We start from the raw sequence: 26,452 nt of genomic DNA, 5'->3' as shown, positions 1-26,452 counted from the left end.
AATTCCCCAGCCAATCATGGAGGCTGGGGAATTCTGGGAGTTGAAGTCCACAAGTCTTAAAAATTGTCAAGCTCCGACATCCCTGATCTAGAGGATTGGCTCATACCTCAGTGCGGCCATTTTTAAAGTCTGGTGTAAAATGTTTAAATTGGTAGTTTTTAACCTAAAATGTAAAAGGGCAATTTTTACTCCTAAATGTTTTAGTTTTCTGCCTTGCCGTTTCTGCTCAGGGTGTGTTTGTCAGAACCCAACGGAAGATGTATGATGGGTTAAGGAACTGGGGTCCTTTAAGCAGAGAAAAAGCACATTAAAAGCACTATTTCCTTTTTACTGTTTGTCCATCCCAAGCAACAACGACCATGATTGAGTCCAAAATGTCGGTTGCTAAGCAAGCCAGTTGTTAAGTGAGTTTTGCCCCATTTTATCTTCTTTCTTTTTCTTTCTTTCTTTCTTTCCTTTTTTTCTTTCTTTCTTTTTCTTTCCTTTCTCTTTTCCTTTCTCTTTTTTCTTTCTTTCTTTCTTTCTTTCCTTTCTCTTTTTCTTTTCTTTCTTTTTTCTTTCTTTTCTTTCTCCAATTAAGTGAATCACTGCAGTTGTTGTTAGTAACACAGTTCTTAAGTGAAACTAGTTTCCCCATTGACTTTGCTTGTCAGAAGGCTGCAAAAGCTGATCACATGATCCCGAGACCCTTCAACCATCATAAATCCATGCCAGTTGCCAAGCATCTGAATTCTGATCCTGATGCAACCACAGAGGTCCTGCAATGGTTGTCAGTGAAAAAAACGGTCATAAGTCACTTTTTTACAGTGCCGTTGTAACTTCAGACACTAAATGAATGTTTGTAAGTCGAGGACTAGCTGTAGACTGGCATAGGGAGCCTCCAGAATTTTAAACCTTGAATTTGTGGGACATGTCAAGCTTGAAGGATGCTGAAAAGAACACAAGGGGGGTGGGGAAATAAGTGGATTTCCTCATTTAGGTCAACATTTATTATGGGATAAGATGCATATTCCAGTTGGGGGAAAGGAACATCTGTAGGACGACTTAAGATGGCATCCTGCATCCTGCCCTTAATATATATAATTCTACTTTTGTGTGTGTGTGGTTTTGTGGTTCTCCACGCCCGAAAGCCAAAGCCAGATCAACGTGGTTTGCTTCTGAGATTTTTGTACGGCTTGTTTCAAAAGGCTCCTCCTAGCACAGACAGGGTTCGGTTTACAGGGTATATACACAAACACACAAAAAAAACGCACACCTTGTTATATCTTCCTGTTTGTTATGTAGATCAGTTGGAGAGGATGCATATTCCTTGCTGAAGCTGGGGGGCTATTGAGAAGCACTGGAGGAAGAAATTTTTGTCCCGTGGATTCCAAATGGCCTTACAAGCTTTTTTTTTTTTTCAATTGCAGAATTCAGCTGCAGAAAATGGTACTTGGGGTGGGGTGGGGATGGCAGGAGACTGGGAGGGAGGGAAAAAAAATAAAGGGACAGGTGGGCTTTCTCCCCCTTTTTGACATCAATAATGCATCCTTTCCTAAGCCACAAGGGTTTCCCTCTCTCCTGTGTTCCGTTTCAATGAAATCTCCAAAGCACAAAAAAATCATGGTTGAACCATAATACGTCGTCGTTCAGTTAGGAAGTTTACTGACGCAACCCCAGTATTATTTTTTTGTTTAAATCCTTCTGATGTAAATTATGCCCGATGCCAGTTTACTCATTGGATTCGCCCTTCAAAGCATCCGAGAGGTGTCCAACCTTGGCAAAGTTTAAAACCTGTGGACTTCAACTCCCAGAATTCCCCAGGCAACCATTCTGGGAGTTTTTAAGTTAGTAACACGGTTGTAGAACTGAATCTGGCTTCCCCATTGTCTTGCAACCGTCATAAGTACATGCCAGTTGCCAAGCATCTAACTTTCGATCACATGACCATAGGGATGCTGCAATGGTCCTTAAGTGTGCAAAGTGGTCACAAGTCACTTTTTCCCCCAGTGCTGTTGTAGATTCAGTCACTAAAACGAACGGTTTGTTAAGTCGAGGACTACCTGTATGCACTTCCTTGACTCTTTTGTCAGCTTAAAATTGTGCATAAATTAAAGGGATTGCCTTCACTCTCTTTTTTTCCTTGTGGCCCCAATCTCTCTGGTTTATTCCAACTCAATCCCATTCAGAGAATTCACCGATTCGATTCTGCTGGTGCGTGGCCAGTTTTTCTCAGCTCCGACGCCTTTATTTATTCTTGTTTCTAATTTCGTGCTTGGATCCAGAAGGAACCTGGTAAAATCCTGAATTTTAGAGGCTGCTTTTCATCCATGGGGGCAACTGCTTCAGCCACCCCATCCTCCGGATTGCACGGAATCCACTGTTAGGATTGCAACAGCTCTCCAAATGCCTAGATAATATGCCAGCTCTCGGCAAGGGAAGGCTGTGTTAAAAACAGGGGCAGACCTTGAGATGGGGGAACAGGATGGGGCGAAGGGGGGGTGTCCCATCCTGCAAGAGGCTATCTACCTGGGGGAAGTTGCTTTCTTTTCATTTTTAGGTCTTTGCGAAGGAAAGGAGTCAACAGAATCCAAGCCACAAGTTTATGTTCCATCTTTTTTTTCTTTTTCTTTTTTCTTTCCCCTTAATGTGGTTGCCAAGCTAATTTTCTTTCCTGTTTTTAAGTATTTTATCAGATTTGTATATTCGGTCTTGGAATTTCTGTGTATTTAAAAAAAAAATAATATTTTTAAAAGAATGGCACAAAGGGCACCGGAAGAGAATGCTCTATTATTTAAAACTGTACGATGTAAATTAAAAAGGTAAAAAAAAAACATTACACTTAATGGAAGAAGTCTGAGGTTTGCATTCTTATCCTCGCCGCATACGGAGATGATTTCTTTTCCAGCAACAACATAAAGTATTCCCCTTTTTTTTTTCTACACCAATTTTAAAACTTTCATGATGTAATCCTTTTCTCCTGCTCCCCTCTAAAAATTTGGGGAAGACGGTAAACATCCGTTTCCTTGGATTGGAAAAAGCCACTGTCATCTAAGGCTAATAAACTAGTCATGATCATAAACAAAACTGACCCAAGTTACTAGTCCACAAGAGTGTGTTTCACTCTCAGTTGCAATCCTAAAACTCCACACTGACAAGCTGACATTCCGTTTTGGTTGGTTGGTTTTACATAGTTACTTAAAATCTGAATTCAGTTCCCATCCTCTACCTCATACATCACACCTCTTGAATTCTTTCGGTAAATAGGCTTACAATATTGTCACTTTGAATGGACACTAATCGGCACATATTAAATTGAAATTTCCTTGCCTTCAGTTCTCCAAGTTTCCACCTCCAATTGGAGAAAGGAAAAAAAAATCATCATTATTTTATTTATCGATTAAATTTATATTGCCACCGTTATCTCGAGTGACTCTGGGCGGCTTACCATAGTGCTAAGACATAAATATAAAGGCATTAAAATTAAGATTAGCATTTTTTTTTTAATTTATTTGTTTTAATTTGTATACCGCCCTTCTCCAGCAGGACTCAGGGCGGTGAACAGCCAGAATAAAACAGAACATACAAAATTGAAAAACAGTTTAAAAATAATTAAATATTTTTGGCCGCAATTTAAACCAAACCCAATTAAAATCCATTAAATTTAACCCAAAACTGTGGGATCAAGCCAGCCCGGCTAGGTGCTGCAATAATCACATAGGGGGAAAAAATGCTGTTTTAATTTTCTGATTTAATTTATATTTCTGCCAACTATCTCGGCTTAAAACATCAAAACATAGCATAAAACATAAAAACATTCAAAGCATTAAAATTAAGATTGGCAACAATTAAATAGGAAAAAAAAATATTTAGGGAATTCTTTAGCCTCTTAATACACTTGCGTGTATCAGAGTGAACGTGAACACCCTCTACACGCATGTTTGTGCATACACACGTGCAACCTATGCCTCCCCCCTGAGAAGAAAGCCCGGCGTCAAAGGAAGAACTCTGCACACGCTCAGAAACCCGCCTGCAGAGCGTTAGGAAGCGCCTCTACCCGGGAAGCGCGTAAAAGAACTCGGCGGCCAGCTGTTCCTCCAAAGGCCGCCCCCGCAGCCGTCCGCGCGCTCTGATTGGTCGGACGATTGATACTTTTTTTCTCCCCCCCACCGATACTCTCCTGTGTCTGGCACGTTGCCATAGTGAAGAGGGGGGCGTCAGCGAGGGCGCCTTCCCATTGGCTGAAGACTGTCGCGGGCGTTCTGAGATGCGATTCTTTTTGTTTTTTTTAAATCCCTCACCGCAAGAAGGAACTCTCGATTGGCCGGAGAGAGAAAGCCAAGCAACGGTGGGAGGAGCCTCCCCCCCCGCTCGGTTGCTATGATAGCTGTCGGCCAATCGCAAGCGCCGCGCCCGGGCTAAGGGCGCCTTCGGATTGGCGACTCGCGGGTCAAGCCCGTGCTGTCATTGGCGGGCCTGGTGGGCGGTGTTTGACGTCTGTAACGAAGAGCCAATGGGGAAAGCCGCCTCTGCTGGAAGGGCGGGATTGCAGGGCTTTCTTGCGCGAGCGGCGCTCGGTTCGAGGGGGGGGGGAGATTCCTGCGGAGACATGGAGGCGGAAGACGTCCAGGGGTGAGCGGGGGCGGGGCCAAGGGGTTGGGGCGGGGCCTAGGGTCAGCCAAGGGGGTGGGGGGGGCCTGCTGGTGGGGGATTCCAGGGGACCTGCTGTCGCCCCCCCTTTCTCAGCCTGTCCTACCTCGCAGGGTTGTTGTAGAGAGAGTTTGCAAGAAGGAGCCCTATAGGGGCAGGAGGGGGCAGTGGAGCTCTTGGACTCTTCTCCCCTGCAGGCCACAGAAGGCTCTGGACAGGTTGCCCACTCGCCCAGGGGCTACCACTGAGTCAAAGGCTTTACAGAAGTCTATGTAAATTGGGTCTGTTGCTTTGCCCTGGTCTAGTTGTGTAGTCCATATGTTTTTGCAGTGTAGGAGTTGCAGATTACAGAACGAATTCTTTTTTTTTTTTTTTCTGAAACCAAATTGTTTGTTAGAGAGTAGATTGTTTGTCTCTTTAAGTGGAGGGTAATGAATTCTGGGAGTTGACGTCCGCCAGGCTTAAGGTTGCCAAGGTTGGAGACCTCTGCTCCAAAGGACCTGAAGGCAATATATAGAAACGAATCAAGGAGAGAAGCAACCTGGAACTAAGGAGAAATTTCCCGACAGTCAGAACAATTAACCAGTGGAACGACCTGCCACCAGAAGTTGTGGGTGCTGCAACAATGGAGGTGTCTGGAATGGTATAAACTTGGGCGGGGGAGGTGGGGTCGGACTAGATGACCTCCGAGGTCCGTTCCAACTCTGTTCTGTGTTCTGTAAAAGTTCAGAAGAGAAGGACTAGGCCAGGGTGACGTGATAGCAGCCTTCCAATATTTGTTTGTTTTGCTTTATGTTTGTTTTATTAAATTTATATACCGCCCTACTCCCGAAGGACTCAGGGCGGTGAACAGGCACAAAATAAAATACATAAATACAAAAGTTAGAAACATAATTAAAACCAAATTAAATAATTTAGCCCAAGACAATTAAAAATCCCAATAATTTAAAACAAATTAAAATTCCAATTTAAAAATTTAAAAGAAAGGGGAGAAAATTAGGCCAGGCCGGCTTGTGGAATAGGAGGGTCTTAAGATTTGACAGAATATCCCCTCTCCCAGATGTCTATGGAGATTGTCAGTCATCCCAGTTAATGGCAACTGGACTTTCTTGGTTTCTCTTTAAAGACGTTTCGCTTCTCATCCAAAGAAGCTTCTTCAGCTCGGACTGGATGTTGGGGGGAATGAGCCAATCCGAGCTGAAGAAGCTTCTTTGGATGAGAAGCAAAACGTCTTCGAAGAAAAACCAGAAAGTCCAGCTGCCTCTTGAAAAAAAAAGCACCTGGGGGGACCCTATCCCAGATCCTTGGGAAGGACTCGATATAGGGGAATAAAAATACCAAATCCAGTCTAAACGGAAAGCTCTGCCTTTTGCAATGGCCTGGTCCTGATTTTATCGATGCCGACAGGATTCAAGTGATTTTGGGGATCGCGCCCAAAGGCGCCTAGGACGATTGGTACTATCTTGGCTTGATTGTGATCGTTATTTGTAGATTTCCGTCAATAAAAACCTTCACCGAGGTGGCCGAAGCTGGGGTCTCCAGCCCTCGTTTCATGACGCTCTGCTCGTGGCTGGTTTCAGAGCTCCGAACCCTTTGTCGGCTGGAGGAGGACGTTAGCCCGGTGCAGGGTAGGTAGGCTCTTCCAGCTTTGCAGAGGGGAAAGGCGGTTTCAAGAGTCCAAGCGTGTGGCTTTGCAGAGATGGGACTTTGGACTGCGTATCAAGGCTACGGAGCACGAGAGAAACGTAACTGTCCTAGATCACGGGAAAGAACGGAGAATACAAAGAATGTGGGGAGGGAGGAAGGGGAAGGAAAGGGTGAGGGAGGAGGGGGAAGAGAAGAAGAGAAGAGAAGAGAAGAGAAGAGAAGAGAAAAGTCAAGCAGGAAGGAAGAGGAAGGAAGGAAAGGAAAAAGTGGAAGGAAAGGAAGGGAAAGGAAAGGGGAGGAGGAAGGATGGAAGGGGAAGGGAAGAGAAAGGAAAAAGGGAAGGAAAGGAAGGGGAAGGAAATAGGAAGGAAGGAAGGAAAGAATGGAAGGGAAAGGGAAGAGAAGGAAGGAAGGATGGAAGGGGAAGGAAGGAAAGGAATGGAAGAGGAAGGAAGGAAGGGATGGAAGGGAGAAGAGGAAGGAAGGAAAGGGATGGAAGCGGAAGGGAAGAGGGAGGAAGGGAAGGAAGGGAAGAGAATGAAGGAAAGGGATGGAAAGGGAAGGAAGGAAACGAAGGGAAGAGGAAGGAATGGAAGAGGAAGGAAAGGGAAGGAAGGGGAAGGGAAGAGAATGAAGGAAAGAGATGGAAGTGGAAGGAAGGAGGGGAAGGAATGGAAGAGGAAGGAAAGAGAAGAGGAAGAGGAAGGAAGGAAGGGGAAGGGAATGGAAGACAAGGAGCTAGAAATGAGCAACTCAGAAAGGTTAAGAATGAGCAGAGCCTAAAGGGGAGGTGATAGGAATCTTTTTCTTTTTCTTTAAATCATTCTGATCCTAAAAAACTCTAAGCCATTTCCCCCGATCAGGACCTGAGGATGCCGAGACATTTCAGATCGAAATCAGCGGCCTCCTGGGTGAGCTGCATTGCCCGTATCCATCACTGACCACAGGGGACGTAATGGCTAGACTCAGCACCCGAGACCACTGCCTGCAGCTTCTGTGTAAGTGGACAGGGAACTACAGAATTGGTGCATCGCACTACGCTTAATCATGGTTTGTGAACTCAAACACAAGTGGCTCAATTCAGACAAGGCAGTCGGCCGTCAACCACGACTTACAAACTATCTTTATTCTATCCAGGTTCTGCCTGGAATAGCTGTGATTGCCAAGTTTCTTGAAGGTTTAATACCCAGAGGTGTTACAGTTGGGATCTCACGGTTTCCGAGTTTTGGGAAAGGAAACAAAATACAAATTTCTTGTGATTTAGTGTCTTTGCCTACGGTGGCAAACAGGCCTTGGGTTTTTGAAGGAGGTGGTTTTAGTTCAGGCTCTTCTTTTAGTTGTACTTTTCTTGCTTAATTAAAAAAGAAGAAGAAAGCTGTCAACATAGAGCCCCTGACTTAGTGCTATTCTGAATATTGAATAAGAACAAGCACACACCCTTCTAGAACTGATGATGTTACCTAGTTGGGTAATGAAATGTCTGCAAGAAAACGACCAAGCTCAGAGAGCACCAACAACCTTACAATCCTCCTCCTCCTCCTCCTCCCTGTTGTGGCCCGCCAGCAGCCTGCGCGGATCGTGGCTGATCCCAACGACGAGGAGGCTGGTGTGGGGTCGCGCCAGCAGCCTGCGCAGCCAGCGCTCGCGTCGGACAGCGAGGAGGCCGAAGAGGACGTGGTGCCAGAGGCAGAGACTCAGCCAGGGCCTTCAGAACCTCCAGAGGCTCCTTCAGGTGGAGAGAGCGAAGTGGAGGAGCCTCTCCTCAATGCTCGAGCACGCAGGGCTGCCAAAAGGCAGGAGTGGCTACTCAGGAGGAGGAGGTCTCCTCAAGAGTAAGGCCTGAGGATAATTGTAGTTTGTAGTTTTTAATATAAGGGCCACATTTTTAATATATTTTAAACTTTTAAAATTTTGTGGGTATATGTTGTTTTAATGTGGCTGTACACCGCCCCGAGTCCTTCAGGAGAAGGGTGGTATAAAAATTATAATAATAATAATAATAATAATAATAATAATAATAATAATAATAATAATAATAATAATAATAATAAAATTGGCCATTCCCTTAGCCTATTCAAGTCACACACCGTTAGTAAGTTTCTTGCTGGAAACAACTTGTAATTATCATCAGAGCATTTTTGGAAAAGTCTTATCGTATCTTGTTTTCTGGGCTGGTTGCCAACCTTTGCCGGACTCTGGTTTATTCTTGCTACTTAATAAATTTGATAAGGACTGTTGGTGTGTGTCAATATCCTCTGGAATCCGGAGCTGGGGCAGAAAACTCCCAAACGCTTCTAGCTCTAATGGTGTTACCTTTTTGGGTAGTGAAACATCTGCAAGAAAACAGATATTTTAAAATGGATCTACTCCAGGCAGGGCTGGTCCCTCAGAGGCCACGCGTGCAGTGGGGGGTTTGGAGAACATACTAAGATGCACCAAAATGTTCCTCTTTTTTTTTTTCCCCTCCAACTCCCTTTCTTTCCCTTCATCCCAGATTTTTTGAGCTCGGAGCTGCTGGCTGCCCGGCTCCAGGCCAGGAAAACGCTTCAGTCAGCAAAGCAAGGTGACAGAAATAACCAAGCTCTGCGAGAACTTCATCAGATCTGCCAAACCCTGGGAATGCCTGAGCCAGACCCAGCTTCCTCTGTGGCTCAGGTTATGGAGGACATTGGATCCCAGGTGAGACTGGAAGCTCAGGCAGACCTGGGCTGGACAGGTAAGGTACTGGGAAGACCAGGGGTGAAATGCTCCCGGTTCGGACCGGATCGCCCGATCCGGTAGCAATGGCGGGTGGTTCAGAGAACCGGTAGCAAAAATCCCTGCGCCGCCCCTTCCCCCAATGCCCAGCTAAGCCGCGCGATCATCAGAGGCTTTTTTTTTTTTTTACTTTTAAAAGCATTTTTTCGGCCAAAGAGGTTGTAGAAAAAATGCTTTTAAAAGTAAAAAAAAAAAGCCTCTGGTGATCGCATGGCTCAGCTGGGATCATCAGAGGCTTTTAAAAGCATTTTTTCTACCACCTCTTCGGCTGAAGAGGTGGTAGGAAAAAAAAATGCTTTTAAAAGTAAAAAAAAAAAAGTTGGCCATGCCCACCCAGTCACATTACCCCCCACCACCAAGCCACGCCCACAGAACCGGTAGTAACAAATTTTAGATTTCACCCCTGGGGAAGACCCTCTGTCCTTTTCAATGTCGAAAGCAGGGGTGAAATGCTATCGGTTCACTCCGGTTCGGGCAAACCGGTAGTAATAAAAACTACCATTCAGGTGAACCGGTACTTAAAAAAGCAGTCGTGGGCAGCGAACCGGTGGTGATCCGAGGAGGAACCGAGGAGGATTTCACCACTGGTCGAAAGGCTTAAAGAGTCTCAGCTGCTTGCCAAGACGAGGGATGGAAGGAGGGAGGGAGGGGACATGCCCTCGACTCGCAAACATTCGTTTAACGACTGAAGAAGCCAAGTTTTCACACCCCCTGGAATATCATCTCGCGCTCCCCGGTTGGGAACCCCTAACTACCTCTAGAATCTAGAGCCTCTACATCGTTTTTTTTCACACTGTGGCGATCAAAGCTGGATGCAGTACTCCAACTGTAGTCCTACCAAGGCTTTATCAAGTGGTATTAACACTTTAAAAGGGATGCGGCGGCTCAGTGGCTAAGACGCTGAGCTTGTCGATCGAAAGGTCGGAAGTTCAGGGGTTCGAATCCCGAGTGCCGCGTCATGGGGTGAGCTCCCGTTCCTTGTCCCAGCTTCTGCCAACCTAGCAGTTCGAAAGCACGTAAAAAATGCAAGTAGAAAAATAGGGACCACCTTTGGTGGGAAGGGAACAGCGTTCCGTGCGCCTTTGGCGTTGAGTCATGCCGGCCACATGACCACGGAGACGTCTTCGGACAGCGCTGGCTCTTTGGCTTTGAACAGAGATGAGCACCGCCCCCTAGAGTCGGGAACGACTAGCGCATATGTGCGAGGGGAACCTTTACCTTTATTAACACTTTAGTGTGTTAATAATTGTGGTATTATCTGCTTCTTTCTAATGCCATGCTTCCTTCAGGTTTCAGAGGCGCTCGCTGCACAGGGGCCTGAGCCCCACTGGATGGCACCACTTCTCAAGGCCCCGTTGACCTCTGAGCAATGGGTAGGAGGCCACTAGTGTTGGCAGTAGAGGAGAAGGCGGTTGGGCTTTCTGGTTTGGTGCTGATGGGTCTTAAAATTCTCTGCTTCCCCTTTCGCTCTCTTTAAAATACCAGAAAGCGCTGGACGAGATTAACCAAGTGCTGGGCACCGAATACCAGTGCCGAAGACACATGATGCTGACCCGTTTCGACGTCACCGTTGCGTCCTTCCATTGGTCTGAGAGGGCCAAGGTAGAGTCCAGGAGCTCTTGTGTTAGCAGCATTGATTTCATTCCGAAACTGACTGACTAACTTCATTCATTCATTTATTCATTCATTCATTCATTTATTCATTCATTCATTCATTCATATCCCATGTTTTATTATTTTTTTAATAAGGCAGTGACTGTATCCAGCAAACCTTCCGTCTCCTATTTTCCCCACAACAACCACCCTGTGAAGTGGGGCTGGGCTGCGAGTGATAGGCCCAAGATCACCCAACCGGCTTGCATACTTAAGGCGGGACTGGAACTCTCTGTCTCCTGGTGTTTGGCCCAAAGTCGCCCACCTGGTTTTCATGGCTAACACAGAACTAGAACTCACCGTCTCCTGGGGATTGGCCCAAAGTCACCCAGTCAGCTTTCATGCTTAAGGTGGAACTAGAACTCACCATCTGGTGATTGGTCGAAAGTCACCCAGTCAGCTTTCATGCCTAAGGTGGGACTAGAACTCACCGTCTCCTGGTGAATGGCCCAAAGTCACCCAGTCTGCTTTCATGCCCAAGACAGAACTAGAACTCACTGTCTCCCTCTCTCTAGTCTAAAGCCTTAACCATTAAACCACACAGGAGTTGGGGAAGAGAGAACGCAACCGTCTCAAGGGTCTTGCCTGTTTTTCTCGTCTCTCGTTTCTGCTAGAACCAAAGCACAGCCATGTCCGAAGCCTTCCAACCTTTACGGAAGTCTTTGCCGGAAGATTCCCAGCTCCGCCTTTCCCACCTGCTGGCTGCTCGGGAAGACTTTTCTCGTATCGTGAAGACCAGCAGCGGCGCTTTGCGGAGTAAGACCAGTTGTGCAGTCAACAAGGTATAAGCTGGAAGGGACATCTGGGCCACCAACAGCTGGAGGGGGGAGGGAGGAGGAGCCCAAGGGGGTTTTCAGCTCTTCACAGCTTAGCCCACGGCCCAGTGCCAGGTCATGCAGTTCACTCAACAGACTATGGATTGGCGTAGCAAAACCCAGATGTTAACTTTTGCCTCCTGAAAGGAGTTGAATCTTGGGGTGGAGAGACCGAGGAGGGAGGAGGCTGGGGTCCTCTTCCTTCAGCCTTCCTTCCTTTCCTTCCTTCCTTCCTTCCTTCCTTCCTTCCTTCCTTCCTTCCTCTCTCCTCTCCTCTCTTCCCTTTCTTTTCTTTTCCCTTCTTCCTTCCCATTCCTTCCCCTTCCATCCCTTTCCTTCCTCTTCTATTCCTTCCTCTTCCCTTGCGCTTTCATCCCTTTCCTTCCTTCTCCTTCCTTCCTCTTCCTCCTTCCCCTTTTTATCCTTTCCTCTTTCCCTTTTCTTTTTTCCTCTCCTCTCCTCTCTCCTCCCTTTCCCTTTCGTCTCCTTCCTTCCTTCCTCCCTCCCTCCCTCCTTCCCCTCCCACAGGTCTTGATGACGGGCAGCGTCCCAGACCGGGGAGGACGCCCAAACGAAATCGAGGCCCCCATGCCCACCTGGGAGAAGAGGAGAGAAGGAGGAGGAGGAGGCGGCGGCCAGCGCTGGGCTAAACGGGGCAAGAAAAAGAAGAAATAAGGGAACAGGGTATGAAACCGGCTGCCGTGGGTTGCCGTGGCCAGAAAGTTCGAAATGAAGGAAGCGCCACGGATTCCCACCGAAAACGTCCAATTCTCAATCTCGCCTTTCTCCAGGATGGAGGCAGGGCACCGTTTAAATAAGGACGTGGTCTTTTGGCACTCCAGATATGCCATAATAAGGCCAACTCCCATCATCCAAAGATCACTCCGACTTTCGGAGAGGCCTAACTCTCCTAAGCTTTGGGGAAGGAAGGCTACGTGCCATAGCAGCTGGATTGCTTTAAAGGCAAGCAGGAAGCCGCAAAGCATTTGTTGGCTGTCTGAAATCCAAAATAAGTATTTTGTACTTTGTACAAAATACAAATAAGTATTTTGGGGATTTATTTTCACTCTAAACGTCACAGAATGGGGTGCCTAGCAGTAGAAAAGAGGACAAGCTCAATGGGCTTTGACTTAGATTTTTACTGTAAAGAAAGATTCCATATTAGGTATCTGTTCATCCGGAAGCAGAAATGCATGAGTCGTTTTGGGTGGGTGGAGGGGGTATTATTGGAGGGGGAGGTGCCTCTTTTCGGGGGGTGGGGGGGCGTTGAACAAGGAAAACTATAGAACATTCTTAAACTCCAGTCAACGTATCTGCTTAGTTTCCCTGGCTGGGGAATAAGGGAATTATTGTGGTTTATATATCTGGGAGGCCTAGGATGATCATATGTATTGGTGGCCCAAATGGCCTTCTGTATTTTAAAAAAAGGGGGGGGGAAGGTGTCAGGTGGTGGTGTTTGGCGATGGGACAAATAGACGTGGTTGAAATTTAAACATGCTGGGATCGCTAGCACAGCTCAGATCTCTGATGTTGTTCTCACTCAACCCAAACTCTTGCTGTGTAAAGATCCCTGTTGAAAATAAAACCTTTATTTTTTTTTCTGCCTTCTGCTTGGTGTGTAGAATTTTGGGCTGGGGAATCCAGGAGTTGAAATCCATCTTAAAAGTTTGCTGACTAGGGAATTCTGGGAATTAAAATCCACCTATCTTAAAAGAATGCTGGCTGGGGAATTCTGGGAATTGGAGTCCATCCATCTTTGAAGCTTACTGACTGGGGAATTCTGGGAGTTGAAATCCATCTTAAAAGTTTGCTGACTAGGGAATTCTGGGAATTAAAATCCACCTATCTTAAAAGAATGCTGGCTGGGGAATTCTGGGAATTGGAGTCCATCCATCTTTGAAGCTTACTGACTGGGGAATTCTGGGAGTTGAAGTCTACCCATCTTAAAAGCATGCTGGCTATGGAATTCTGGGAATTGAAGTCCATCTTAAAAGCTTGTTGGCTGTGCAATTCTGGGAGTTGAAATCAACACATTTTCAAGCACGCTGGCTGGGGAATTCTTAGAACTGGAGTCTACCCATCTTAAATGCTTACTGACTGGGGAATTCTGGGAGTTGAAGTCCACCCATCTTAAAAAAGCTGCAAGCGGACCTCTCCTCATGGTAGCCTTGGTGACGCAGCAGACTAAAGTGCTGTTAAGTAGCACCAGCTGCCTGCAAGTTCACATCTCACCAGGCTCAAGGTTGACTCAGCCTTCCATCCTTTTGAGGGAGGTAAAATGAGGACCCGGATTGTGGGGGCAATAAGCTGACTTTGTATAAAAAAAGAACACCGCTTAGCGGGGGCCCGAAAGCCCTACTAAGCAGGTATATATAAAAGTATGAAGGCTATTGCTTAACGCATTGTCAGCCGCCCTGAGTCTCCGGAGAATGGCGGCATATAAATCGAACCAATAAATAAATAAATAAATAAATTTTGCGGCCGGCCTGCATGATTGAACAACTGGCCATTCACCTTGTAATTTTTCTCAGGGATATTCAAACAGGTTACTTTTAGGTTAGGAATATTAACGCGGCTGGTATGAATTCTCCGAGTTGTGCTCTTTATTTACAAATCCCCAAAAGCTGCCAGAGCCGTAAAATGGGGCAGCTTGTACATTAAAAAAAAAAAAACCCAAAAACATAATAAATAAATTACAAATCCGAAGCTGCGTGGTAAAGGGGTCAGATTCGCACTGTTCCTTCTAGGACTGCGAAGACGGTTAACCAGAGAGATCCTCAGCTGGAAATTAACAAAAAAAACAAAAGAAAAACCCCAATAACCCCAGGACAGCATCTATTCTCAGCTCCCAAAATTTTCTTCTTCTTTGCCGTTTTAATTTTTCAGCTGACGGCTTCCTCCGCCAGTTGCTTCTCCTGCTTCGGCACGTCGAGGCTCAATGCTTGCCCGCCGGGAATGCCCTCTTAAGTTCCTAGAGTTCGTGGCAGAGAGAGGTAAGTTGATTCAGATAAACCGAGGCGCGATTTCGTAGAGGGATCCCGGGCTGCCTGTTTTCAGGAGCCGTCTGTTCTCGGCTTCCAGCTGCGTGTAGCGGTTCTGAAGACTCCGGTTGGCGGTCAGCAGCCTGTCCCGTTCCTGCAGGTCAGAGCAAACGGTTTAGAGAAGGTGGCATCTTTTGTTCAGAACGGTGGGAGGCTGGCATGCTCTCTGAGCTTGGTTGTTGGGGAATTCTGGGAGGCGAAGTCCACACATTTTAAAGTGCCTGGGGTTGAGAAAAACAATGATGATGATGATTTCCCCAGTCAATATCCTCACCTTTTCCAGCTCCTTCACCAGTTCCAGGAGCTGCTTCTGGGTCTTGTTGCAACCATCCGCCGGCTGTCCCTCCTGCTCCTCAGCTGCCGGGGTAGCCTGCTCGGTCTGAGTGCTGGCATGTTTGACCATCCGGCTGCCCGGGCTGCTGGACAACGAGACCACGGGACTCTTGCCCTGTTCCCATCCTGGTGGGAAGAGAAACATGTCTTCCTCTGAGCCTGCAAGATGAAAAAAAAGACTAGGTTAGCCAGAGAATGGTTGTACGATCAATCCAGATTTTGGACGCAGGAGATGCTCTTGGGGCAGGGGTCAGCAACCTGCGGCTCTGGAGCCGCATGTGGCTCTTTCACCCCTCTGCTGCGGCTCCCTGTTACTCAAAATATGTGCCCCAACCGCCAATGTGCGACACCCGCTGGCACGCGATTTATTGAGCTTTTCAACCCCTGGTAGCCCAACCGTGGATAAATCCAAGAAAAGAAAAGTTTCAGAATGTTTAATTCAACTACATATCAGGGGTGGGATCTGCATTTTTTTACTACCGGTTCTATGGGCGTGGCTTATTTTGTGGGTGTGGCTTGGAGGTCATGTGATTAGGTGGGCGTGGCTAGCTGGTCAGTCATTTCTGGAAGGTCCTCGCACTTACGACCAATCCTCGCACTTACGACCCGACTCATTTGTTTGCTTTTAACACTGATCAGCTGTAGGGCGGCCCTTTGAAGCCCCGCGGCAAGAGTTTAAACAGTTTTTCCCCCTCTAGTCATCAGCTGGGACTCAGGAGGCAGCAATAGATTGGGGGTGGGGCCAAATAAAAGGTAAGAATAACGTCGGGGGGTGGGAGGGCGGGGGGGAGAACCGGTTCGGTGACGTCATATCGTCACCTCTACCGGCTCGGCCGAACCGGACCAAACCGGGAGGAACCCACCACTGCTACATATGCTAGTTTTGTGGCCGCTCAAGAAATAGCCAGGCACGGGAAGGGTTTTTGTGGCTCCCGGTGTTTTCTTTTCTGTGGGAAACGGATCCAAATGGCTCTTTGAGTGTTGAAGATTGCAGACTCCTGTCTTGGGGTGACCATCGCCTCTTTGGCCTGGTAGTCTCTGAACTGGCTCATCTTCGGGTTGTGACACAGAACCTGGCACGGAATACTATAGGTCAGGGGTCTCCAACCGTGGCAACTTGAAGACTTGTGGACTTCCAGCTCCCAGAGAGCAAAGCTGACTGAGGAACTCTGGGAGTTGAAATCCACAAGTCTTTTTTCCCCAAGTTTGCATGAACAGGCGCCATACGTTCCACTACAAATAAAACTGATCAGATTAAACATGATTATTACATTCAATCAACTTATGTATTTCTAATAACGATACAATAGGTTACAATCTATCATTATTCGAATATTCCACCTATTTCTCGTTATTCCTTTGTTTTTATCAAATAAAAATGTATACATTAATTTGTATACTTTATCACTCGGAGTGATAGAAGTCCACAAGTCTTAAAATTGCCAAGCTTGGATGGAGACCCCTGCTATAGGTTGTCTCCACAACCGCAACGGAGTCCGAAATTTCCGTTGCTAAGCAAGGCAGTCGTTAAGTGAGTTTTGCCCCTTTCTTGCCAGAGTTGTTAACTGAATCACGGTTGTTCAGTGAATCGGGCTTCCCTCTTGACTTGGCTTGTCCGAAGGTCGCAAACGATTATCACGAGACTCTCGGACGCTGCATGCCGGTTGCTAATTTTGCCAGCGAATTTTGATCATGTGACCACAGAGATGCTGCAATGGTTGTAAGTGTGAGAACCAGTTGCGAGTCACTTCTTTCAGCGCCATTGTAACCTCGAACAAGTGCTAAACGGAATTACCTGTACAGGTAATCCTTGGCTTACGACAGGGGTGTCAAACTCAATTTCATTGAGGGCCGCATCAGGGCTTTGGTTGACTGGATGGGTGTGGCCAACTGGGTGGGCGTGGCCAGCTTGACGCCATTCCGGGCCAAAGCGACGTGAGCCGGCCCCTTACATTTTCCAGGACGGCCCCACGGGCTGGATCCGACCACATCACGGGCTGGATCTGGCCCGTTGGGGCTTTGCGTTTGACCCACCTGGTTTACAATCATAAATTGGGACCAGAATCTCCATCACTAAGCACGGTAGTTGTTAAGCGAGTCGTGCATGTTCATTTTTATTTTATTTACCGTATTTTTCAGAGTATAAGACACACCTTTTCCCCCCAGAAAAGAGGGTGAAAATCTGGGTGCGTCTTATACTCCGAATGTAGCCCCGCCCAGCCTCTCAAACGGAGGTTGCAGAGACTGAAAAAAGCATCCAAAACGAAGCTTCAGAAAAGAAGCCTCCAAACAGAGCTTCAGAAAAAAAGCCTCCAAACAGAGCTTCAGAGGCTTTTTTTCTGAAGCTGTTTCGGAGGCTTTCAGACGCAGAAAAGAAAGTTTTTTCTGAAACAGAGTTTCAGAAGTTTCAGAGGCAGAAAAAAAAAAAGCAAAAAAAAAGCAAGGCACAGAGCTCACAACCGAGGAACTTGTTGCTAAAATTCACCTCTGGGAACAGCTGATTGGGGGCCGATCCACCTGCCAATCAGCTTTCTTCTTATTTTCCTCCCCAAAAACTAAGGTGCGTCTTATACTCCGGTGCGTCTTATACTCCGAAAAATAAGGTACTTTTTTTTAACCACCAATGGCCACGTACCAGAGCTGGGATGGTAACTCATAGCTAGCGTGGCTGTGGAAGTGCGCGGTGTGCTGTCCGAGGAGGAGGAAGAAGAAGAAGGGAAGCGGCGAGTGTGACACTCCACCTCTACGTGATTCTTGCAGTGTTTGTGACAGATCATGGCACAATCTGGAGAGGATCACAACAACAACAACAACAACAAAAGGCTTCAGATCAAAGCAACGAGAAGATGAATTGTCACACACACACCCCCGCTCCATGGCTCCTGCTGCTCCCGGTCTTCTCCAGCCTGGTACTACAACACCCATAGGGCTGGGTCAAGGCACTTTTATTGCTTCAGTATTTAAGCAGCTGCCCAGAGACACATTTTTGTTTCTCCCGATGCAGGAACGTGACTTAAGGGGGTGAAACACCAAATAAGGTTGAGATGAGGTCAGGAAAACACTCGATTGTAATTTCCGTTACGGTTTTTAAATTCAATAGCTGGAGCAGCCGGGTTGTACAATGATCCAGAACACACAGTTGTGATTCATTGGTACCAAAGTGTAAAGGGGGAGTATCTTTCTTTTTTTCCCCTGCCTTTTTTTCCTGTGTATGTGTAATTTACCTCACAATCCTGTGGTATTGATTTACACCTCAGGATGTTTATCTATCTATCTATCTATCTATCTATCTATCTATCTATCTATCTATCTATTTATTTATCATATTTATCTATCTATCTATCTATTTATTTATTTGTCATATTTCTATGCCGCCCACTCTCCGAGGACTCTGGGCGGCTTACACCAAAGACAGTATACTAAATAGCATATTGCCCCCCCAACAATCTGGGTCCTCATTTTACCCACCTCGGAAGGATGGAAGGCTGAGTCAACCTTGAGCCTGGTGAGATTTGATCCGCTGATCTGCTGAACTAAGCAGTCAGCTGAAGGAGCTGCAGTACAGCACTCGAACCACTGCGCCACCTGGGCTCTTTTGTTCCTGTTTGCCTGACTATTTAGCTTGGTGTATATGTAGGTTGAAAAATATATTTATTTATATTTAAAAACTACGAGCTGGTGTCAGCATCTAGGACTTCATTCGGACACGGGCTGACAAATAGATGAATTTCATCTTGTTATTGTTAGCATTATTCTCCGGCTTACGATAGGCTTGGTTGTTTTCTTGTGGACGTTTCATTACCAAACTAGGTAACATCATCAGTGTTAGAAGGATGTGGGGTTTGCTAACCCTTAACCCTATTTAACACCCAATGGCAGCTGTCCAAATTCCAGGGGGGAGGGGCCTCCCACCTCCTCGGATTCACGAAAGCAGTTGTGCTGACCCAACAGAGCCCAGTAGAGGGCGCACTCACCCCTGCATCTGTATCCTTGCTTGGAGACTCCCCATAGCTACATCAGGAAAGGAAGGGGGGGAAAAAATGTCATTTTAGTTTGGGAAGAGCCCCTTGAGACCACATTTGGAGGATGCAAACAGTTCTATAGAGTTTCCCCAGCCATTTCTTGCACGGATAGATAGTTTATTTCTATTTCATTTCCTTGTGGCTTCCTTTCCCCGGTTTAGAGTCGCCCATCTCCAATATACAGTATATCTTGGTTAGAGAGGTTTCCTCGTTCAGTTGTTTGCAGTCCCCAGAGTCGGCTTCCAACAGGGTTATGGCTGGGGAATTCTGGGAGTGGAAGTCCACATCTTTAACTTGCTCAGCGTGAGGAGCAGAGGTGGTATTCAGCCGGTTCGGACCGGTAGTGGAAATCGCAGGCAGTCCTATTTAGGCACATTTTTGAGGTATGCGCACTCACATTTGCGAACCAGTAGGAAAAATTAAGTGAATAGCACTAGTGGTGAAATGTAAACTTTGTTACTACTGGTTCTGTGGGTGTGGCTTGGTTGGGGGGGGGTAATGTGACGGTGGGCGTGGCCAACTTTTTTTTTTTTTTTACTTTTAAAACCATTTTTTCTACAACCTCTTCGGCCGAAGAGGTTGCAAAAAAAAATGCTTTTAAAAGCCTCTGACGATCCCAGCTGAGCCGCGCGATCATCAGAGGCTTTTTTTTTTTTTTTTTTTTTTTTACTTTTAAAAGCATTTTTTCGGCCGAAGAGGTTGTAAAATAAATGCTTTTAAAAATTTTTTAAAAAAACCTCTGATGATTGTGCCGAACAGCTGGGCATGGGGTGGGCAGGGATTTTTGCTATCGGTTCTCTGAACCACCTGCCGCCATTGCTACCGGATCGGGTGATCCGGTCCAAACCGGGAGCATTTCACCCCTGAATAGCACCTCTGGTGAGCAGCAATGTTTTAGAACAGTCTTTGTGCTTATGCAGGTAGCTAGATAACAGGAATAAAGCATCCTTGAAGATACTCTGGCCTCAAATCGCTCTTCTTCTAAAAAAACCAGCATGTTCCTAGTCCTGATGGAGGGCCTAGAAGGCTGAGAGACTAGTAGGGTAAGTAGTCTTTCCAATATGGAGGCTAACACAGATGAAGAATGGTTGTAGGAATTGGATATGTCTGGTTTAATGAAAAGAAGGACTAGGGGTGAGATGATGGCAGCGTCCCAATATTTATGGGGCTGATATAAAGAAGAAGGGGTCAACCTGTTCTCCAAAGAACCAGAAAGCAAGATAGGAAACGATGGATAGAAACTAACCAAGGAGAGAAGCAACCTAGAACTAAGGAGAAATTTCAGGACAGTGAGAACAATTAACCAGTGGAACAACTTGCCACCAGAAGTTGTGGTGCTCCAACATTGGAGGTTTTTAAGAGGAGTTTGGACATCCATTTGTCTGAAATGGTACAGGGTGTCTGCTGAGCAGAAGGTCTGACTAGAAAACGAGGCCCAAGGTCCCTTCCAACAAGGAGGATGAGGAGGACAGAATCTAGCTGAAAAATTTCCCTTCTACCACTTCTGGCTTTGGGATACAGGTGCTAACAATGGGCAATCCCTTCAGTTGTTTTCATTTCTTAAGTTGTGCAAAAACATCTCGTGATCTTACATTTCCAGCGGTCATTTCTGCCAATGCAAAATGCGGGGGGGGGGTGTGGATATCGGGAAAGGTGTGTAAACTTACAAAGCCACCGCAGTGGTCGCAGAAGGTGGGTTTTTTAAAGGTGACCTCTTGGAAATCATGCAAGACCACATGGCCCAGCTTGGAGAAGATGGCGCAGGCCCTCATGAAGTACTCTGAGAGGTTGTCTCGATTCCAGGTTCCTTCCCTGTGATAAAGAGAGACAGTTTGGTCTGGTGGTTAAGGCTAGAAACTGGGAGTCTGGGAGTTCTAGTTCCGCCGTGCCCATGAAAGCCATTTGGGTGACTATATAGGCCAATCACCAGGTGACAGTGAGCTCCAGTCCTGCCTTAGATATGAAAGCCAGCTAGGTTGATTTTGAGTCAATCACTAGGAGATGGTGAGTTCTAGTACCACCTTAGACCTAAAAGCTGGCTGGGTGACTTTGGGCCAATCACCAGGGGAAGTGAGTTCTAGTTCCACCTTAGGCATGAAAACTGGCTGTGTGATTTTGGGTCAATCCCAGGAGACTGGGAATTCTAGTCCCACCTTTGGAATGAAAGGCAGCTACATGACTTTGGGCTAATCACCTGGAAACAGTGAGTTCTAGTCCCGCCTTAGATATGAAAGCAGCTGCCTGGGGAATTCTGGGAGTTGAAGTCGACACCTCTTAACATGTTGGAAAAACACTAATTTAAATTTCTTGGGTATAATTGGTTGCTACTATCCTGAATTGTATGTTTAGGCCACGGGTCATTTTCTGTCTCTAGCATTCATAAGCACCTAGAAACCACATGTGAAGACCTCCAAGGTCCCTTCCAACTCTTACCCTATTCTGAAACCATACTCAGTGCCTACACCCACTGATACATCCTATGAAGCGGTATATAAGTCTAAATGCTATTGCCCTTCCTTCCTTCCTTCCTTCCTTCCTTCCTTCCTTCCTTCCTTCCTTCCTTCCTTCTTTCCATTCATCCATCCATCCATCCATCCATCGTTTGCAGTGGTTAGAATGCAGTATTGCAGGCTGACTCTGCCCACTGTCAGGAGTTCAATCCTGACCGGCTCAAGGTTGACTCAGCCTTCCATCCTTCCGAAATCAGTAAAATGAGGACCCAGATTGTTGGGGCAAGAGGCTGACTCTGTAAACCGCTTAGAGAGGGCTGTAAAAGCACTATGAAGCGATATATAAGTCTAAGTACTATGACTATTAACGGCAACCTGGCCGGGTCTCCTTTCCACGCAACCCCGGTGCTTACCGTTCTCTTTCCAGGCCGTAGAAGGAGAAAGGGAAACTCATCGAAATGGTCTCGAAATCCTCCTGAGAGATGCAACCTCGTTGATCAGGATCGTAATTCTTGAACACGGACTGGTGGAAGAAGAGAAGGGTAGAAACACAGCCATGGAGATGCAAAAGTCTACAGAGGAATTTATTGACTAATAGAAGAGAAGAGGTACAGCTCAGGGTTGAACAGTGGAGTCCTCGGTGCTCTCTCGGCTTGGTTTTCTTGGAGACATTTCATGACCCAACTAAGTAACAACTTCAGTGTTAGAAGGGAGTGGGGTTTATTCTCTGTTTGTCGGAAGCCAGCTGGGAAGGTTACAAATTGTGTTCGCATGACCCCAGGACTGTGCCCCTGTCATAAATACAGGTAGTCCTCAAGTTACGACCACAATTGAGCCCAAGGTTTATGTTGCTAAGCGAAACATTTGTCAAAAGTGAGTTTCTCTCCATTTTACGCCTTTTCTTGCCGGAGTTGTTAAGTGAATAGTTGCATGTGTTAAGTTAGTCACACGGTTGTTAAGTGAATCTGGATTCCCCGTTGACTCGGCTTGTCAGAAGGTCGCAAAAGGGGGGGGTCACGTGACCACCACCACCACCCCCCGGGACTCAGCAACCGTTGTAGATGTGAACCACTTGCCAAGCCTCTGAATTTTGATCAGATACTGCAAGGGTTGTAAATGTGAAAAATGGTCGCAAAGGCAAGTCACATTTTTTTTTCTCAGTATGTCTTAACTTCCAGCAGTCACTAAACGGATGATTGTAAGCTGAGCTACTATTTGTAATTTTCACTCAGGGGAGATGGCTCAGTTTCCTAGAAATTGCATGCTTTTTATGCATGCAAAACATGCTCTTCAGCTACCACCAATTTCCGTTTAGCACTTTAGAAGTCTATAAGGGTGACTGAAAATAAATCTTTGACTTTCAGCCTGCCCTATTTCTTTCTTCGCCACATCCTCTTTTTCCCAAATCTGTGACCTACGTGCTGTTCTCAGTTCCCTCCCCATCCCCAAGATTGGGGTGCAGTCCTGTGTAGATTCTCAACATCCCCAAATCTCCTACGCAAAGTAGGTTTGGGCCTGGCCAGGAAAGTTCCTTATTTCTCCTGCTGTGATTTTCAAAAGACTTGCAGCTCTTGAGACGCAAAAAAAAACAACAGCTAAACCGTAGAAGTTCGGAGAGAAAAGGGGTTAAATTCTTCCCTCTTTCGGCAGTGCTGAGGCTACTTGATAAAAGTCACCCCAAATTTCTTTGCTATTTGTAATGGTGTCTGTGGAAATCTCTTGGGTTTATATAGGAGTATCTAAAACCATCATCTGCTATTTTGACACTATTAGGCAGTGCTTCTCAATCTGGTAACTTTAGGACGTTCAGACTTCAACTCCCAGAATTCTGCAGCCAGCAAAGACATTCAGATTTCAACTCCCAGAATTCTCCAGCCAGCAAAGATGTTTGGATTTCGACTCCCAGAATTTCTCCAGCCAGCAAAGATGTTCAGATTTCAACTCCCAGAATTCTCCAGTCAGCAAAGACGTTTGGACTTCAAGTCCCAGAATTCTCCTGTCAGCAAAGACGTTTGGACTTCAAGTCCCAGAATTCCCCAGCCAGCAAAGATGTTGGACTTCGACTCCCAGAATTCTCCAGCCAGCAAAGATGTTCAGATTTCAACTCCCAGAATTCTCCAGTCAGCAAAGACGTTTGGACTTCAAGTCCCAGAATTCTCCTGTCAGCAAAGACATTTGGACTTCAAGTCCCAGAATTCCCCAGCCAGCAAAGATGTTGGACTTCGACTCCCAGAATTCTCCAGCCAGCAAAGATGTTGGACTTCGACTCCCAGAATTCTCCAGCTAGTAAGGACGTTTGGACTTCGATTCCCAGAATTCTCCAGTCAGCAAAAGCTGGCTGGAGAATTCTGGGAGTTGAAGTCCACATGTCTTAACATTGCCAAGGTTGAGAAACACAGCTTTAAGGCGCTATTTAGCAATATGGAATATGAGTTAGGGGAGGGGGGGCTTGGATGTGGACCCCTCTCTGCAAGCTAATGAAGCCTGGTGTTTGCTTTTCTTCTCTCTCTCTCCGTTAGCCATGCACAACCTTGTTTTCAGCAGCGTGTTTTATTTGCAGAAGAGGATGTGGTTGGAGTGGCCGGATTTGAGCTTCTTCCTTTAACAGAAAAGGAGGGGTGCTGGGTGGAAAAGGGGAGGAGAAAAGCGGGAACTGGACTTGGCCACCGTGGGGAGGGGGGGTGTAAGCACCGATTGAGGCCATAATGTGGCAAAATGCCAGGCTGACTGATGTGCCACAGATGGGGTTTGAGAGAGAGCTGATGATGTTACCTACCTGGGTGATGAAACGTCTGCCAGAAAACCACCAAGCTCAGAGAGCACCAAGGACCCCACAGTCCTCCTCCTCCTCCCATACCCTTCTAACACTGATGATGTTACCTAGTTGGGTGATGAAATGTTGGCAAGAAAACCACCAAGCTCAGTCGCCATTGGCCTCCTCCTCCTCCACTTCATAAAACCCCACTCCTTTCTAGCACTGATGATGTTACCTAGTTGGGTCATGAAACGTCTGCAAGGAAACCACCAAGCTCAGAGCCCACAGTTCAACCCCGAGCTACGTATGTTCTCTTTTCTCGATTGCTTTGATTGTCCTACCTCCACCATCTGCTGGACGTGCCTCTTGACGGCGAGACGATCCGACTTGTTGGCTACTCTGGGCGCCCACTCCACAACCACCGGGGGCTTGAAGTGGGTGGACGGCTGCGAAGAAAAAAAAAAAAAAAGGAGAAGAGAGCTTTAAGAAATAGGACCCTCAGGGAAGACTCGGGCCTTCCTCAGGCCTTTGTCCTCCTCTTACCAGCAATTTGAGGCAGCGAGGTTCACGAGAGTACGAGAGGGCGTAGATTTCCTCCTCAGAGTAGTAGAGGTCCAAGGAGAGCTGGAAGGCAAGAAGGCATTTTAGGGCAAAAGAAACACACCAGAGACCCCAACATCTCATGAATGTTGGCCAAGAACCATTGCTATTCTGATGACAGCTGGTGCACAGTCCCTGTCTGGCTCGTATGGATTGCTTTTATTTTGAAGCATTTTTTAAATATATATATATGTATGTATGCATTGCTTATGCACCTTCACAGCCTTCTTGGTTTGGTCCTCCACAACAGTCTCAATTTCTCAGGTGGCCCCTTGGGAAAATTAATTCCCTGTTCTAGGTGGTTGAACGGCCTAAGCAAAGGCCAAATAACATCTCTCCTTTTGCCCCAGGCTTACTAAAGCAAACGGCCATGGAACCTCCAGAAAGAAGGGGGCAGCCCCCTTGAGTGAATCGAGACCCCCAAGGCCAGAGTGGTTCCTGGTCCATCTTTCTCCTACATTTGGTTCCCATCTCCCATCCTGGATAAGCTGTTTGGGGTGACTTCCTCCTACAGCAGTGTTTCTCAACCTTGGTAGCTTGAAGATGGGTGGACTTCAACTCCCAGAATCCCCCAGCCAGCGCTGCTGGCTGGGGGATTCTGGGAGTTGAAGTCCACCCATCTTCAAGCTACCAAGGTTGAGAAACACTGTCCTACAGCCTCCTGCAATGACAGTCCTCATTACAACATTACAGTCCTTGACTTAACCCATGATACTGCAGCCTGTGCCATCTTGGCTGGCGCCGGGTTCAAAACTCCCATCCTGGTGAACAATAGACCGGAAAGGATGGGAGTTGTAATCCAACGGGTCTGGCTGCCGATCGAGGGTTGCGAAGATTCCCTAGGCGGCCTGTAGTCGTGCCTTCACCCTGCCTGGGTTGCTAAGCAACATCTGCATCACCGTGCTCTGTGGCCCTGCCCACACTGGCTGCTGCTAGGCAACCAGGCATCCTGGGTTAGGACGCATAAAGGCCCGACCATCTTTTCGGCTGCCAGCTGGGCCCATATTTCTGTAGCAAGAGAGTCAAGAGAGAATGCAGCCATTTGGGTGACTGAGTCAACCCCACTAGGCCCGGGGAAAGCAGGCCCAGCCCTCTTTGCCTGTAGTGGGAGGCGGTTGCTAGGCAACCCTGCAGCTCTAGTAGACTCTCCTCCTGGAGGAGAGGTTTCTAAGCAACACCATCGGCTGGAGGCCTGTAGAAGAGATGGTTGCCTGTTGTTGGGCCCCGGGTCCGACCAAAAGGCAGTATTTGAAGGCCTGCCACCCTCTGCACTTCCCCATCTGTGTGTCAGACAGTATATAAATAATATAAATAGTAATATATTGATACGATATCATAGGCCACACAGTCCTGGTAGGGACATCTGCGATGGCCTATTTTCTGACAGAACAATTAATCCATGGAATAGTTGCTTCCCAGAATGTGGCTACGTCATCACTGGAGATTTTCAAGAAAAATATTGGATTTTCAAGAAAAAGAAATATTATCCAGGATGGTATAAGGCAGGAGTCCCCCAACCTTTTGGGCACCAGGGACTGGTTCCATGGAGAGAGGTTTTTCCGTGGACCAAAAAGGGCGTGGTTTCGTGTGCTGCCTGCTTGCATGGCCCGGTTTCTGGCATACCACAGACCGGGGGCTGGGGACCATTGGTATAAGGTCTACTGCCTTGGTCAGGGAGTTGGAGTAGAAGACCTTGAAGATCCCTTCTACCGTATGATTCTATAAATGCTGGCGGGGAAAAGTCCATATT

At 46.8% G+C, this 26,452-nt stretch overlaps 3 protein-coding genes across 6 annotated transcripts in view; 2 read left to right on the top strand and 1 right to left on the bottom strand.

Annotated features, from left to right (window-relative positions):
* The first annotated feature begins 4,473 nt into the window (after positions 1–4,473).
* On the top strand, positions 4,474–13,105 carry TSLIG3C (tRNA splicing ligase complex subunit 3C). Of its 2 annotated transcripts, none has more exons than XM_034438104.3 (8): positions 4,474–4,611; positions 6,121–6,257; positions 7,140–7,274; positions 8,771–8,955; positions 10,323–10,406; positions 10,519–10,635; positions 11,301–11,468; positions 12,030–13,105. In XM_034438104.3, the coding sequence occupies exons 1-8, from the start codon at positions 4,493–4,495 to the stop codon at positions 12,174–12,176; spliced, it is 1,092 nt and encodes a 363-aa protein (XP_034293995.2). In that variant the 5' UTR covers positions 4,474–4,492; the 3' UTR covers positions 12,177–13,105. The 2 variants fall into 2 exon arrangements, with proteins under 2 accessions (XP_034293995.2, XP_060549792.1); XM_060693809.2 differs by lacking the exon at positions 4,474–4,611 and adding an exon at positions 4,631–5,272.
* A 977-nt stretch (positions 13,106–14,082) lies between these two features.
* The window catches only part of RASGRP4 (RAS guanyl releasing protein 4), a 28,197-nt gene continuing 15,827 nt past the window's right edge, over positions 14,083–26,452 (bottom strand). For all 3 annotated transcript variants that reach the window (XM_034438105.2, XM_087876545.1, XM_034438106.3), the window contains exons 10-17: positions 24,646–24,726; positions 24,444–24,548; positions 21,761–21,870; positions 20,565–20,709; positions 18,850–18,886; positions 17,511–17,660; positions 14,817–15,034; positions 14,083–14,636 (exon numbers count right to left, since the gene is read on the bottom strand). In XM_034438105.2, coding sequence (XP_034293996.1) covers positions 14,505–14,636; positions 14,817–15,034; positions 17,511–17,660; positions 18,850–18,886; positions 20,565–20,709; positions 21,761–21,870; positions 24,444–24,548; positions 24,646–24,726 — 978 coding nt within the window. In that variant the 3' untranslated portion in view covers positions 14,083–14,504. The remainder of the gene's footprint in view (positions 14,637–14,816; positions 15,035–17,510; positions 17,661–18,849; positions 18,887–20,564; positions 20,710–21,760; positions 21,871–24,443; positions 24,549–24,645; positions 24,727–26,452) is intronic.
* LOC117677714 (uncharacterized) overlaps positions 14,386–26,452 on the top strand; it is a 53,826-nt gene continuing 41,759 nt past the window's right edge. Inside the window, exon 1 of the mRNA XM_087876540.1 lies at positions 14,386–14,494. The gene's annotated coding sequence lies outside the window, so the exon portion shown is untranslated. The remainder of the gene's footprint in view (positions 14,495–26,452) is intronic.

This window comes from Pantherophis guttatus, chromosome 10 (genome assembly GCF_059756535.1).
Source record: "Pantherophis guttatus breed Tessera chromosome 10, ASM5975653v1, whole genome shotgun sequence".
Lineage (NCBI taxonomy): Eukaryota > Metazoa > Chordata > Lepidosauria > Squamata > Colubridae > Pantherophis > Pantherophis guttatus.
The sequence above is the reverse complement of the archived record's forward strand: the minus strand, read 5'-3'. Positions and strand labels throughout refer to the sequence as shown.